This window comes from Aphis gossypii, chromosome 2 (assembly GCF_020184175.1).
Source record: "Aphis gossypii isolate Hap1 chromosome 2, ASM2018417v2, whole genome shotgun sequence".
In the NCBI taxonomy this organism is placed as follows: Eukaryota; Metazoa; Arthropoda; class Insecta; order Hemiptera; family Aphididae; genus Aphis; species Aphis gossypii.
Window position 1 is genome coordinate 31,675,488 of NC_065531.1, and position 14,540 is coordinate 31,690,027.

At 28.8% G+C, this 14,540-nt stretch overlaps 1 protein-coding gene across 4 annotated transcripts; it reads left to right on the forward strand.

Annotated features, from left to right (window-relative positions):
* Window positions 1–991: 991 nt before the first annotated feature.
* Window positions 992–9,151, forward strand: LOC114131803 (protein drumstick-like). 4 transcript variants are annotated; one of them, XM_050201087.1, is made up of 3 exons: window positions 992–1,222; window positions 6,714–7,203; window positions 8,944–9,151. In XM_050201087.1, exons 2-3 carry the CDS (start codon window positions 6,995–6,997, stop codon window positions 8,990–8,992), a joined length of 258 nt encoding a protein of 85 aa, XP_050057044.1. In that variant the 5' UTR covers window positions 992–1,222; window positions 6,714–6,994; the 3' UTR covers window positions 8,993–9,151. The 4 variants fall into 4 exon arrangements, 3 of the variants coding, with proteins under 3 accessions (XP_050057044.1, XP_050057046.1, XP_050057047.1); XM_050201089.1 differs by lacking the exon at window positions 992–1,222 and adding an exon at window positions 5,601–5,822; XM_050201090.1 differs by lacking the exon at window positions 992–1,222 and adding an exon at window positions 5,996–6,015.
* The last annotated feature ends 5,389 nt before the right edge of the window (window positions 9,152–14,540 follow it).

Genomic DNA, 14,540 nt, shown 5'->3' on the forward strand with positions numbered 1-14,540 from the left:
TACCCATCTATATAGTATAGTAGAATGTGTGTAAGACGGAGACAACATATGCGGGTACGACGTCCTCTAACTACATATTATACTATATTATATAAGTATATACATGAGCGTAACTAGAATTTCAATGAGGGAGACAGGCAAAATTTAACAAGATTATAAAAATGCCATTAATAATTATATAAAAAAATTGTTTTAATTCAATTTAAGGCGTAGGGGTGGGCAAGTGTCCAAATAAAAATATTAATTTTAAAATACTTAATGTACTGACAGTTCAATGCTATACTTTGGGGAAAAACGGCAATAGATACGGGTGGAGTTGTTCGATAATCTATAAGCTATCGTCGGCAAAGCATTTATAAAAACTTATGACATAAATATCTATGATATATTATTATTAAGTACTATATTATAATATTATATACAAAGCCGACAGAATTCGTATTCATAAGATATTATTATAAAATATTAATAAACAATATTAGTATAAATTTAACTGTAGGTATAGCCTTTAATAACGTAGTTATTACCTATAACTTATATTTTCAAGTTGGTACATGTAAATTATTATTATCAATTTAATTTCATTCTGTTTTTCAATTACAAAAAGCATGGCTTAAAATCTTAAGCAATGACAAAAAGTTAATCCCCTCCTAAAAAAATTTGTTATCATCTACTCTTTCAGTTTTACCAACTACCAAGTATAATGTCAATGTGGTATTTTAAAATAATAATATGTTAGGATTGTTCGAACTTCTGTATACATGACATGCTTCATTAGTAATAAGTAATAAGTAATAACTAATAATATTATTATAATTGATATTAAGACGTACCTATTATATAATAGTGTATAATAAAAATAATCATCAAGATAAACGCGTATTGATCAAAAATCCGGTAGAGTAGTATACGGGCGTACTCGATTCATTTCTAAATATACCTACATGTCTATACCTATTATTATTAGTTATTACTTATTACAGTCTTCATCGTGACTTATTCCAAGATACCGCATTTCCAACTTGTTCAGTCTGATACTGCGATGTTGGCGGCAGTTGGCCTTCACATTAATCTTTTATAGTATATTCAAGTGTATAATTTAAATATTTTATTACATATTGTTTAATATATTTTATAAGTTGGTTGGCTTACAAGAAAAAAATATAAACATCTATGATATAAAATTATAATCATATTATGATTCTACAATTTTTTAAATCATGTAAGTCATTTTATATTATTTTCAATATTTTCATATTCTACTTATTTTATTTTTACGCATGTATGTATATAATTTATAAACTGCTTGTGTCTATTACACAAAACGTGCAATTTTATATAGCTAACCTATAATATAACAATAATTGTATCATTTAATATTTATAGCCAATAAGTTACAGTAGTTATATATCTCTATTTTGGATAATTTTTTTTTGCTTTTCATAGTTATATGTATATTGATGCACAAATACTTAATAATATAATAATAGTAAATATAGATAGTTAACTTGTGAGATTTATCTAAACAACATTGTATTATACAAAACCAATGTTAGTATATTAAAAAAAATAAGTAAGATAATATTATAGTAAAAACATTAGAACCTAGAAGCTTGCAGTGCTACGACTAACCTTTGGTAAGACCTAATGTAAGACAACATTTATACCTTCTAATTTTTAACATTTTTTCAAGCAGTATAGCCACTATAGCAGTAATGTAATATTAATAATAATAAATTTATTATATTTTTAAATATTTCTCCAACCATACATCATAATAGTCAAGTTTATTAAAATGCAAGTAATTTATAAAACAAAATGTAATAGGTTTGTTCAGTTTTTTTAATTTTAGCACAATAATATTACATTTAAATTTAAATAACAAAAAAAAGACTATTTTTGTATAAAAATTCAGCATATAAATATTATACAATTGATTTTATTTTCAAAATTTTTCTTTCTTCTTATCAAATTTGCAGTCATTTATTTATTTTCAATATCAAGTAGGTATAGGTACTATATATTTTTCTCGAGAAATTGAATTTCAAAAATTATAGATTTTCAATAGTTTTGATTTGGAAAATCAGTGGCGTCATTTCAATTTTCAATAGAGGGGGGAAAAAGTTTGACCTCCCGAATGAGAAAAAAACCGCTCGTAAAAAATATCTATAATATTTATACATTTATCAAATTACTATTTTCCTTTAGGTACCTATCACTTATTTTATAATTTAAATATTTTTAAATACTGGTTGTGTTAATTGTATACATCGATCTAAAATATAGGTACCTACCTATACGATATATTTACAAATTAATATTACTTTAAGTTAAAATAATTTTTAAATTTTTTTTTGATTACTCTGATTCAAATTTCGTGTGCTTATTGAACTTATAATATTAGCAGACATATTTTCGATTCTTGAGTGTTTTGCAGTTATTTTATTTTTTAGCATGTTTGTTATGAGCCGCCTTATACCTACATTTCTTTTTTTAAGACATTATTTCCATATTAAAATAAAACTGAACACGTCACGAAAAAATTTAATTTAAATTTATAACCAATAGCCATATTATGCCTATATATAGTTATTAAGTAAATTAACAAAATACAGAATAGTATACGAGTTAACCATATACGACTGTCTTAACTCTTAAGTATAGAGGACGTTATACCCGCATATGTTGTCTCTGTCTTACTATAACGAGTAACGTACATTTTAACAAATTTATGTTCGCAAAACACATTTTGTGATGTTAGCTTTAATATTAGAGTAAATTTATAAATTATCAATTTTAAAGGTAACAATATAATCTAGGAAATGTCATATTATGCTTTTATGGATATTATCATTTTAAAGCTGTAATATTTTACGTACAAAGCTATAATTCACAGAAAGAGACAACACATGCGGGTATAACGTCCTCTTAATTGAAGTCTGATATCAATGTTAAATAAGAGTGCCAATCGGTTGTTGTTTTTAGAATTTGTATTAATTTTAAATTTTAGAAATAAAACTATATACGGGGCCCGATATTAATGTTATGATATTAATTAGTATTACCTATACCTATTGTTGTGCATATATTTTCTGAAAATATAAAAATAGGCATGTTTTTGAGCTAATAAAATATAATAATAGCTGATAAACAGCAACAAGCTCGCACCGGCCCCAGGCGCGGATCCAGAACATATTTACCGTGGGAGGGGGTATCTTTCTTGAATAAAATTTCGCTAAAAATGTTATCGGCAAAACAAAAAATATCAATTCTTGAATCGCTTAAATTTTTTTTTCGAATAAACTTTTAATGAAATTACATAATTGTCTTATATATATTTGTCTTTTCTGATATTACAATATCATTATTATAAAAGTATATCAATCTATAATTTTATAGGGTTTATTTTGTTTTGTATAACATCTTATACTTAATTTTTCCGGATTTTCCTTTTGATGATTGTTCTGTCTTTAAACATAAAACATGCATACCTTGCGTCTCTTATTTTCGAGGAACTAAGCATTGGTAGAAGCAGCTTATTATAGGAAACATTTGGATCTAGATAAAATGTGTCAACTAATCAACCAATTATTTTTAATAAGTGATTGCGGTTTTAATTACTATTAAAATTTTTTAATTGTATTATTGTGAAATATGTATCTATTGATGTCTGTTTTTTTAGATTGAGTAACTTTTTATTTATTTATGAACTATAATTATCATAATTTCATAAGAATAATAGGTATGATGTTCAAAACCGAAACTCGTAATTCGTCGACAATATTAAACTCAAAGTTTAAATGAGCAATTTATTAATATTGTATTACAGTATATTTTGAATTTTCTATATTTATGTATAGTATGTATATCGAGTTTTCAATGCTATATAAAATTTACAATTTATTTTATATTTTTACATGATCAATGATGGTCTGCGAAGGGCTGAAGTCCGCTTAGCTTCCTCGGTACAACACTACCATACAGTATACGCCGCGTGTATGCTAATATAGAGTACAGTTATATATTATACATAGGCTTAAATAGATAAAACGAACTTAGGACAACCGAAATAAACACGAATAACTAGCCCATCCAGCCGATTTATTATTACCTATATAAAAAATTAATAATAATAATTCGAGAGCGGCGTTGTGGTGTTGTTTAGGAACATCACGAATACAGTATATAATATAATATTATACACATAGCACATTATACTGCGTAGTATATATAATATTATTATAATTTATTCGGTATTTATTATTATTATTATCATTTTCGGAGTTTATGGTGCGTATGTATAAAAAAATATATTATAAGTCCTCCGTGCGGAGCCCGCGCCGTCGTAACCGCGGTATCCTTTTGGTAGCCGCCCGGGGAAAAACCGGTCGGCCACCGTTGAGGCGGCGTCGTCGGAGGCAACAACTGGCGCTCATAATAAGGGTAGGGCGCGGGAGAAGAAACAATCAAGCGACACACGAGCGGTCGTCGTTTCCGCTGGGTCCGCGCCTCGCGCGTAGGTTACGACGTCTGCGGTGTGCGTGGTGGCGCGCCCAGTGGCCAACCAGAACGCTAACGGGCGTGGCCTGAGCCGGCTTCCGTGCGTTTCCCACGGCACCCATTGGGTCCCCGGCCGCGGCTGCTCGCGCCCATGCACCCGCCGCCGCGGACGATCGGGTAGCGCACCCGGGGAGCAGCCGAACGCGCGCGCCGATCCGGTGCGGTGTACTACTACTACCGCCGTCGTCATCGTCGTCGTCGTCTTCTTCTTCATCGTCGTCATCGTCGTCGTTGTTGTTGAATATAACAACGCTGCCGCCGCGCCCGGTTGTTACCGTCTCCGTCCTCGTCGCTGCTGCCGCTCTGCTGCTGTTGCTGCCGCCGCCGCCGCCGCCGCCGCTCCTGCTGCTGTTGTTGCCGCCGCCGCCGAACGCACACACACACACGTACGCGCGCGCACGTTACACACACTCGCGACCGTCGCCGTGTGGTGAGACCGCTTCTGACTTTCGTGTGCTACAGTCCAGTGAGTTCCGCAATAATCACCACTTACTACGGTCGTCTTATTCTTCGTCGTCGTCGTCGTCATTGTATAGCCGTCGTAGTCGTATGATAATAATATAATATAGTGCATCTATATTACTTTTATTAAATAATATAAATATTATATTATATGTAAATTCGCGTATAACGGTGTGCACGAAATATAATATTCCTACCTACAGTTTATATAATACACACGAGCCTTGTAAGTATTAAACATTTTATTTCAAAATTAAATTTTTTTTCTCGCCCCTATTCTTTATTTCTTTATTTAATTTTTTTTTACTCGTCCGAGCGATTTCGGGTTTTTCCTCTTCGCCGTTGTCGTGACGACTGGAGTTTTTATATTTGCGTAATCGTTTTCACCTGTATAATATATAAGAGGTGTATAATAGGCATAAATTATATTATCCCATCGTTTGTATTCGTGCGCGTGGTTACAATTTTATGTATTGTGAATGTGATGTACGCAGCCAACTTGGTCTTGTCAACCCGTTGATTACGGTTGGTGCACGCGAAATACGATGTAATGGACTACCGGTGTTCAACGCCGACCAAACGCGTAACTGCGGTAGTAGTTTACCGATGGTGGGGACGAATTAATGGCGGCCGCCACTGCTACCGGTGTTCGGTCGGCTACCGGACTCCGCCTATACCCCTTTACTCTTCACCTTCGCATGATCGTTTTTCACCACGCACAACATCCGCAGCCGTCGGACACGCATGAGACCGTTCCTCGATCCGGTCGGAAAATTTTCTAACGTTTAATAACCGCATTGGTATTAACTAAATCATATCATTGTATATTATTACATACATTTTATCATTAGGTATTAATTATTATTTCTTCTCTTCGCGATCGGTTCGATCTAGCTAGTGTACTAAGTTCTCGTCGGGGTAGTTAATTCGTAGATGAACATTGTTTTTTATTTGTTGGTTATTGCCTGCAAGTATTATAGTGTTACCATTTAGGTATACCATTAATTTAACCTAACGTTTTTCGCGTGTATTACGATCTATTCTGTATCATTTAGGTATATTGTAATATCCACCGCTAGCGACCATATACCCGTTGATATAATATGGTATTGGGTTATTATTTTTGAACACCTTTCATTTTTTTGTGTTGACTTTTTTGTTGGTCTTCTGTAGTTGTATGTATTAATATTTTTTCCTCTTTACCGTGGGTGTTCAAATCCACCACACCTGTCGCGTCTGCGTGCAAAAAATATAAATACGATTTATCTATTTTTTTTTGTTTTCATTTTTATTTTCTATCAATATCAGTTACCTTTACCGCAGTCAAAGCTCCATTTTTGTAGAGCGCCTTGAATTAAACCCGTGCCGCAACAAGTCGGTCATCACTGCAGTACGTGGTCCGCTTCAGGTAGGCGGCGCGTCATTGCGGTGCATATAAGTACGTAATTGTCGGCATTTCTGTCTGATTTCGCAAACTCCTACTCAAAATCCTTGAACGCCACCCGGCTATTGTTATCGTTCATATATTGTATTGTGTAGTATTTAGTTGTTTTTTTTTTGACGCACGTGTAACCGCCAAAAACCCATTGGTTATAAATAATAATATATAATAATATTGTAATATGTGTTAGTACAATGTATTATAATATAAATACAATAACTTTCATTTCGCTCTTATGTTGTTTTTGCAGAGTTTTGTTGTTGTCGTCATCGTCATCACCATACTATAACTCGTAATCGCCTGTAATAGATATATACGTACACGTATATAGATCACTACACGTGTTGACTATTGGAAACCACTCGCCATACAAATTATTACAATTGTATATTGCTCACCTGAGTTACTTACTCGTCCCGTTCTCATCGCGACGACCGAGACTCGGTTTGAGTCGCCACCGTCATCAGACTTCTGTTTTATCGTATAATCAGCTCGTGGAGCACCAGGCGAGAACGCTGCAGCGGCTCGACCATGTACGCGGTAATACAGCTAGACTCGGAGAACCACAGGCTCCGGCCCAAAAGGGTCAAAATGGAGTTTGTGTGCAAATACTGCAACCGGACGTTCAACAAACATTATTCGCTGCTTATACACGAACGCAACCATATGCCAACGGTCAACTACCGGTGCGAGATGTGCTACAAATCGTTCAAACGGCAGGACAGCCTGCAACAACACAGGTCAGTGTCGAAATCGCATTGAGTCCCTGTATATCATATATAATACTATCTACTTGTATTATGTATATATTATAGTACCTACCTATAATACACACATTATTTGTATATATATATATAAACTATCACTATACTATACCACTGCTACTACTATACTATACTTATATTACTCTATATATACTATATTATTTATATACATAATATTTACTGTATACTACTTCGCATTAATACTGTTGTGTACCTACATTAATATTGTCGCCATCATTGTCGGATTCGAGGTTGTGAAAGCTAACTTCTTCTATCGGGATTTGTATGAATTTTTTTCACAATCGAAAAATTCTTGAATTTCGATTTCATCATGGGTTTATTATATATATTATATTGCTAACCACGGTTGCTGTAGTCAAAAGACCATCTTCGTGACCGGGAATCCGCAGATGACGAGAAAATATTTTTACTTATACTCACTTATGTTATATATTTTGTTACATAAAACAATGTTAATATATATAATACAAAATGAACTTTTAACGTAATTTTTGGAGTCAAGCGTATACCAATACATTAATTAACTATGTACCTACCTATTTAATAAGTTCATAATCACTAAAATTCTATTAACATTTGCTTTAATAAGGTATAAGAAATAGAACAATATGTATGATGCTGTATATTACGAAAAATAAAAATACCATATGCATTTTGCATCTATGCACAATATTTTTCTTGATAATAATATGACACTAACTGACAGAGAACGAAATTGACTTCAGAAATTAGTTGCGTTCATTTTGTATACTTATAATACTTCCTAAATATATACCTATTATACAACATACAACTATATTTTTAGAGTATAATTACATAATTACAAACATTCAGTGATGTTATATACAAACTCCGTGTATGGTATTGCTATATTACTACGGTGGTTGATTTTATTATTACTATATAAGTCTGCGTTCTAAGTATAGGCGATCTTTTCACTTATTTCAATTCTTGTTCTATATATTATTATCCTCTTGTATTTTCACGTTCTATACTTATTACCGTTTTAAAACACGTCGACACATTGCCTGTTAAATTTTCCTATTAAGATGTTAATTTGATTTAATATCTTAATATATTTTAACAATAACCAATAATTTAATTTAATTTAATTTAAAAAAAAGTTTAAATAAATAAAACAAAATAAAAACAACCATTCTTGTCTGTTATTAACATTGGGTTTTGGATTTTTCGCTATTTTTTTATTTTTTTTTATAGATGTGGCCACTCAAGGTGAACTACGGATTCTTCAAGACAACCCTTATTTATAAAATCTACCTATCTAAAAAAAACAAAATCTTTTATAGGCCTCCTTTCTTACTGTATATTGTAAGCCATACTATTTTATTCTTCTCTATTTTAATAGTTTCAAATGTAAAAAAAAAAATAATAAAACAAAAGAATTCGGTTCATAATTTACCTATTCACGTTATTAATATAATAATACGGCATGGTCGCTTGTTTTACTAATACCGGTTTGAGGTCACATCTCACATAGACTTATTTCTATCTTATACTTATGAATGATCTCTCTAAAAAATCAATTTTCATTAATCTAAATATGATCTAATTGTGTGTACTATATACCACATATAATTATCAAATGTTATTCTTCAATATTTTTAATTTTTTTTATTTAATTTTAATTTTTCTCTCGGACTTCTTTTGTTTATGGTTTTTATTTTTCCAATACAGATCAACTCATAGTCCAAATTACAGAGCTGGGTACGCATTGCAGCTTTGAAAAAATTGTGATATGCTAAATTATTGGCAAATTGTTGTAATGAAGTAAATGTAGATAGACAGACATTAACTAGGTAGTTGTTAAGTTGTAGTACTAATAAGTTTATAATTTTGAGCAGACTGGTCAATTTTTTTACTTTTTAAATTAAAAAATATGTAGTTTTGAAAAAAACTCGAGAACAATTTTTGAATTTATTGTTTTTAAATGTAAATCAATTAATAATTTATTAACAATGTATGTTATTTTAAGTTACATAAAAGGTCGTACAAATCAATATTATATTCCTAATATTTTTATTGTAAGACGTTAATAAAATGAGACATACCTACCAATGTAATATTATTTTGTAGAATAGTCTATTTATATGAAATTCAAGTATAAAAGCTATTCACAAAGTAATTCTTCAAGCAAAATTTTTCTTTGAATGTTCCTTAATAATTTCTTACTTGAAATTCGCAAGTTTGGCAAATTACAATATAAGAAATATCTTTTGAAATGTTTAATGTTCTAAAAAAGTGGGTTTATCCTACTGTAAACAATATTACCATTTAATAAGATAAAAAAAAATGTGTTATTGTTTTTTTTCTTATACGTATATATATATAAATTTATAATTTGATTATAATTATATATTAACTAATATGATTTGAAATTTTGTAAATATGTAACCAGTTATTGTTAGACATTATTAGATATATTAAAGTTTTAATTTGTCTGTATCATATTATGTGTTGATAAAAAAAAATATATATATATATAATTTATTTGTAAATGATAAACAACGTTGTTAATTTGTTTTTTTATCCTTAGGTATACATCTTTTTGTATGCCAATATTAATTATTTTATCTATTACAATTGGTTTAATCATATCCCGGGTTATCAGGCTACCTGATTCTATATAATATATATATGAATACATTATTGAATGTAAATTATAATCACCTTCAAATGTTTGTTACAAAGTTCACAACTTTTTATAATTGGTTTATTTAAGTATTTTTTGTAAGCTATAATAGTTTGAGTTGAGGTATAAAGTTATGAACTAGGTACTAATATACAATTTAAAAAATGATAATATACAATTAAGTTGCATAAAAGCATAAAGCTTAAAGTAATTAAAAAATAATTTATGTGTATAGTATATTTGAAGATGTGCAACAGGAAAATAAAATTAGAAATACTAATTTGTGTGTGTATATTGTGTAGTAGACAAAAAGAGTGAAACTAGCTCTGCTGTTTAGTAAGTTTCGAGACTTAGAGTGTACCACGTAATCGTAATGTATAAATTACTATTGAAAGCATTAATAAACCAATAATCATATATATTCAATACAATAATTCTGACCCGAGGTTCGGCGTTAACATTTATACAACCCTTCGGTCTAACATGATTATTTTAAAATTTAACCAACTTTAATAACATTTTTAATTATATTATTTTATACGAAAACATAATTTATATATTATTTTTAGAGCTGAGCCGATAGCACTTTTTTCTGATACCCGATAATCCGATTTATACTGCAGATATTAAATTGATAAACGATACGATATTATTTTTTCATAAACCGATATAAAAAACTTAAAAACCCGATATATTTTTCAAAAACCGATACCTGATATAGAATCCGATGTATAATTTAAATCATGTGACATAACAAAACATATTAGATTTCAGCAACGATAAATAATTTTACATATTCTTTTAATTAATAATAATATAATAATAGAATAGTAAATACTAAATTGTATAAAAATTAGTAAAAAATAGAACAAAATTGTCAATAACAAAAAAATTAAATCTTAAATCTTCTTTAAACCGTTAGTACCAATATCGGGTATCGGTACCGTCCAGCTCTAATTATTTTAAATTTAGTTGATAAATTACTATAACTACATAATCTCAATCAAAATTTAAAGATTTTGGTCACAAAATACGCCGTTCTTATCAAATATATGTAAGTCCTACAGCCCTGTACAGGCCTGTAGGCCTATGGCCTATAGTTAAAATACATACTTGACACCACTATAGATTACAGTATTATTTCCGGACGAATAACAAATAGGGTTGGGTTATTATGAAATAATACAAGTAATAAAAAACAAAATGCTTTTTTAATAAGAAATATCGAGACCAAAATTTCGGGTGATTGAGATTAAAACACTAGGTATTCCTTTCATACACTACTGCAATCAGTAGCATAACTAATTGGTGCATATTTTGATGTTATATTAATATATAATATGGTACTATATGTAATATGTTTTCAGATAAAACAAAAAATCACAGTTTTTAAAATGTTTTTTTTTTTTTTAAAAAACTTAAAGGTAAGTAATATTATTTTTAATTGTATACATTATATTGTATATATTATCATATTTAAATATTTCATTAAAATTGTTTCGAAAATGTGACATGAAATAATAAACCATAAAATTAGTACTGATAACATACTTGTGGTAGGCACTAGCCAGCAGGTAGGTACTAGTATGTATTATTGATTGCCACTTATTATACCCTTGCGATTTTTTACAAAGATTATTCGTTAAGAGGACTAAGAGTTATAGTTATGTAAAATATTTAAACTTTAAAATGTTCGTGGCTCACTTTAAAATTAAAATATCGTTAAATGCCTAAGAGATGATCTAGATAATATTCTTACCTTTAAGTTTGATAATGGCTGAACTTAATCTATTATTAAAGCTAATAGCATAAATTTTAGATTAAATTATTTTAATTATGTGGGTCTAGGAATAGCCAATATACATATACAATAATAATTTAAAGATATCTTAAAGAAATTTAAAATTTGTGTATTTGAATTTGTCATGTTCACAACAATGTGACTATTGGTTGCTTTGTAAATGAGTCGTTTTTCGAAAGTTTTATAATATATTTTTTTATTAGTCATTGCTTATCATCACCCGCATTAGTAAATTAAAGAATATGATTAATTATAGTGTGTATTGATATATTATTGAAGTAGCTGGTAATTGCTATTATCATTATTTTTAACAGTTTTAACATTATTGCAATTATTTTAAACGATCTTATATATTATACATAAAAATAAATCCTGATAATTTTATACTAAAGTAATGTCGTTGTTAAACAATAACATTTAAGCATGTGGTTTCGTAGTTGAATTTTATATTTTCATTAATCATTTAATAAAAAATGCATAACTTAATAATTTGTAACTGATTATTATAGCTCTAGATATAAGGAGTAGAAATATTCAATTTCTAAATTCATTGAACAAAGTATTCTAGTATACCTTTAAAAATTAGTTATTTTTTGAGCCAATCATTTTGGAATTTCTGTTTATTATATATTTTTCCAATCGATTAGTATTTTCATTTAACTATTTATGAAATGAGCGTACGTATACTGTTTCTACTTAGAATTATAAATTTAAGGTATTCTATATTATTATTTTCCTATTAAATTTCTTAATAATTGAAAAAAATGAGGAAAATCTGGATTTTTTTTACAGTTATTTTTCAATAAAATTAATTTTTATATTCATCAATAAATATTTTATCTTCAAACTCATAAAAATTATTTCGGATTTGCCTACACTCAATTTTTTGTTATTCCAGTATTAAAACTTCTCAGGATATTTTTATTAAATGTTTAAGTTTTTTAACTGAGTAAAATTTTTTAAGGACATCTATAGAAATAAAAAATCAAGACGTTTGGCTTTTTGATTACTAAGAATATGTATTATGTTTCTAAGAACTATTTTAATGTATTTAAAGTTAACCATTTTTTTTAAATATTTTTTTCACAATTTTTTCAAAAAGTATAGGTATTGCAGAGTACCTATTTTATATTTTTATATCCCGTAAGTACTAACTAGATTTAATTTCCTTTTAGAAACCTTCATTTAAGTTTACAATCAGAAGACTTTTCTACTAAAAGATGTCTCCAGACACATAAGAAATAAAAAAAAAATATATCTAAAATCAATACGTTGCTTCGCTTACAGAGTAGGTATATCTATATAAAAAGTATTTATAATCATTGGTATAACCTAATCTATTAACAAAATGAGTTATCAAAAATCTTAAAATAATAAAATAAATGAAAAATGTTAGGTCATATTATATTAGTTTATTGCTATTTATATATTTACTATTCTCGTAGGGTTTCAAATGCTGTAGGCACCATTATATAAATACAGCGAGGGCTTGGCAAAACAAAATTTAAAAGAGTTTTCACTATATATTATATAAACATATTTTTTTATAAAACGATAAATATTAAAAATCATTACTAATCTCTTATACTTATTAATACCAATATAGGTATACCTATAATACAATTAAATTATGGCCAGTAGTCAAATATATTCAAATGATTTCGTCACCTTTGTAACTTACATAAGTAATAGTTATAGGTAGGTGCCTACATAATATGTGCAGTGTGCACATATAGATTACCCATGTAATAGGGAGGTGATAATAATTGTTCAAATATTGAATAGACGGTCAAATCAATAGATGCCTGGAAACTTGGTTTGACGGATATTCTCACGAGCATCCATGAATATTAATGAAGAGATAATTGTCATTGGTGTACATAACATTCTCGTGTATATGTTTGTTTACTTCATCATAATATATACGCTCATCATGGCTCATAAACATGGACAAGTGCAATTATAATACGAAAAAGTTATTGTCAAAACAATTGTAAAACGAATCTGCAAAAGGTAAAACTCGTATAAAATGTGTGTCTTTAGTAGTTCACTCCACCACAAGCATTCTGCAATAATACGCAGTAATAGAGTAGGTACCATATATACAATGGTTTATTAATGTTATTATTATAAAACAATTAATTCTGAAATAGTATAATGTAGGCTGTAAAAATTAATTTTTCAAATTGTTATTGCTCATTGAAAAAGATTGCACGTATTATTATGTACATCAAGATTTAATGCCTGCGAGGGTTGCGACTAGTTTATACGTTATACAACTGATAATAAAGCACCTACAGACGTTGTAAATCATAAGTAATAAATCTTGAAATTAAAAGTTATATACATATTATTATATATACAAAGACGTATAGCTTTTTCTTAGGTTATTTAAATTTGAAATCATTTTGAATCACTAAAGACAATAGTATTATAGGTAAGTATACAACTCTTAAACGTAGTTGTATAAAGTTAACATATTATCGACAACTGATTTCAAACAATAATAAAAAGTATAAATCATTATAAAACTAACACATATTTTTTTTACACAAAGTAAACAAAAAGTACATTTCGTAGGTATACATATTATTTACATAACATTCATGTAGTTCACATGCAGCAATTTAGGACTTGGAACTCAGAAAGTACATCGTTTAATATATTATATTGTAAAAATAAAACACGTATATTTGTACAAATGCCTGGCGACTGCGCATACACTTATAGTCTATGTATAAAACCACTTAAAGATATTTATTTGTAAGTGAATATTGAATAGGAAAGTGTTCATCGTCTGTAAATTAATATCTAAAAAATAGAAAGTAATCAGTTATAGTT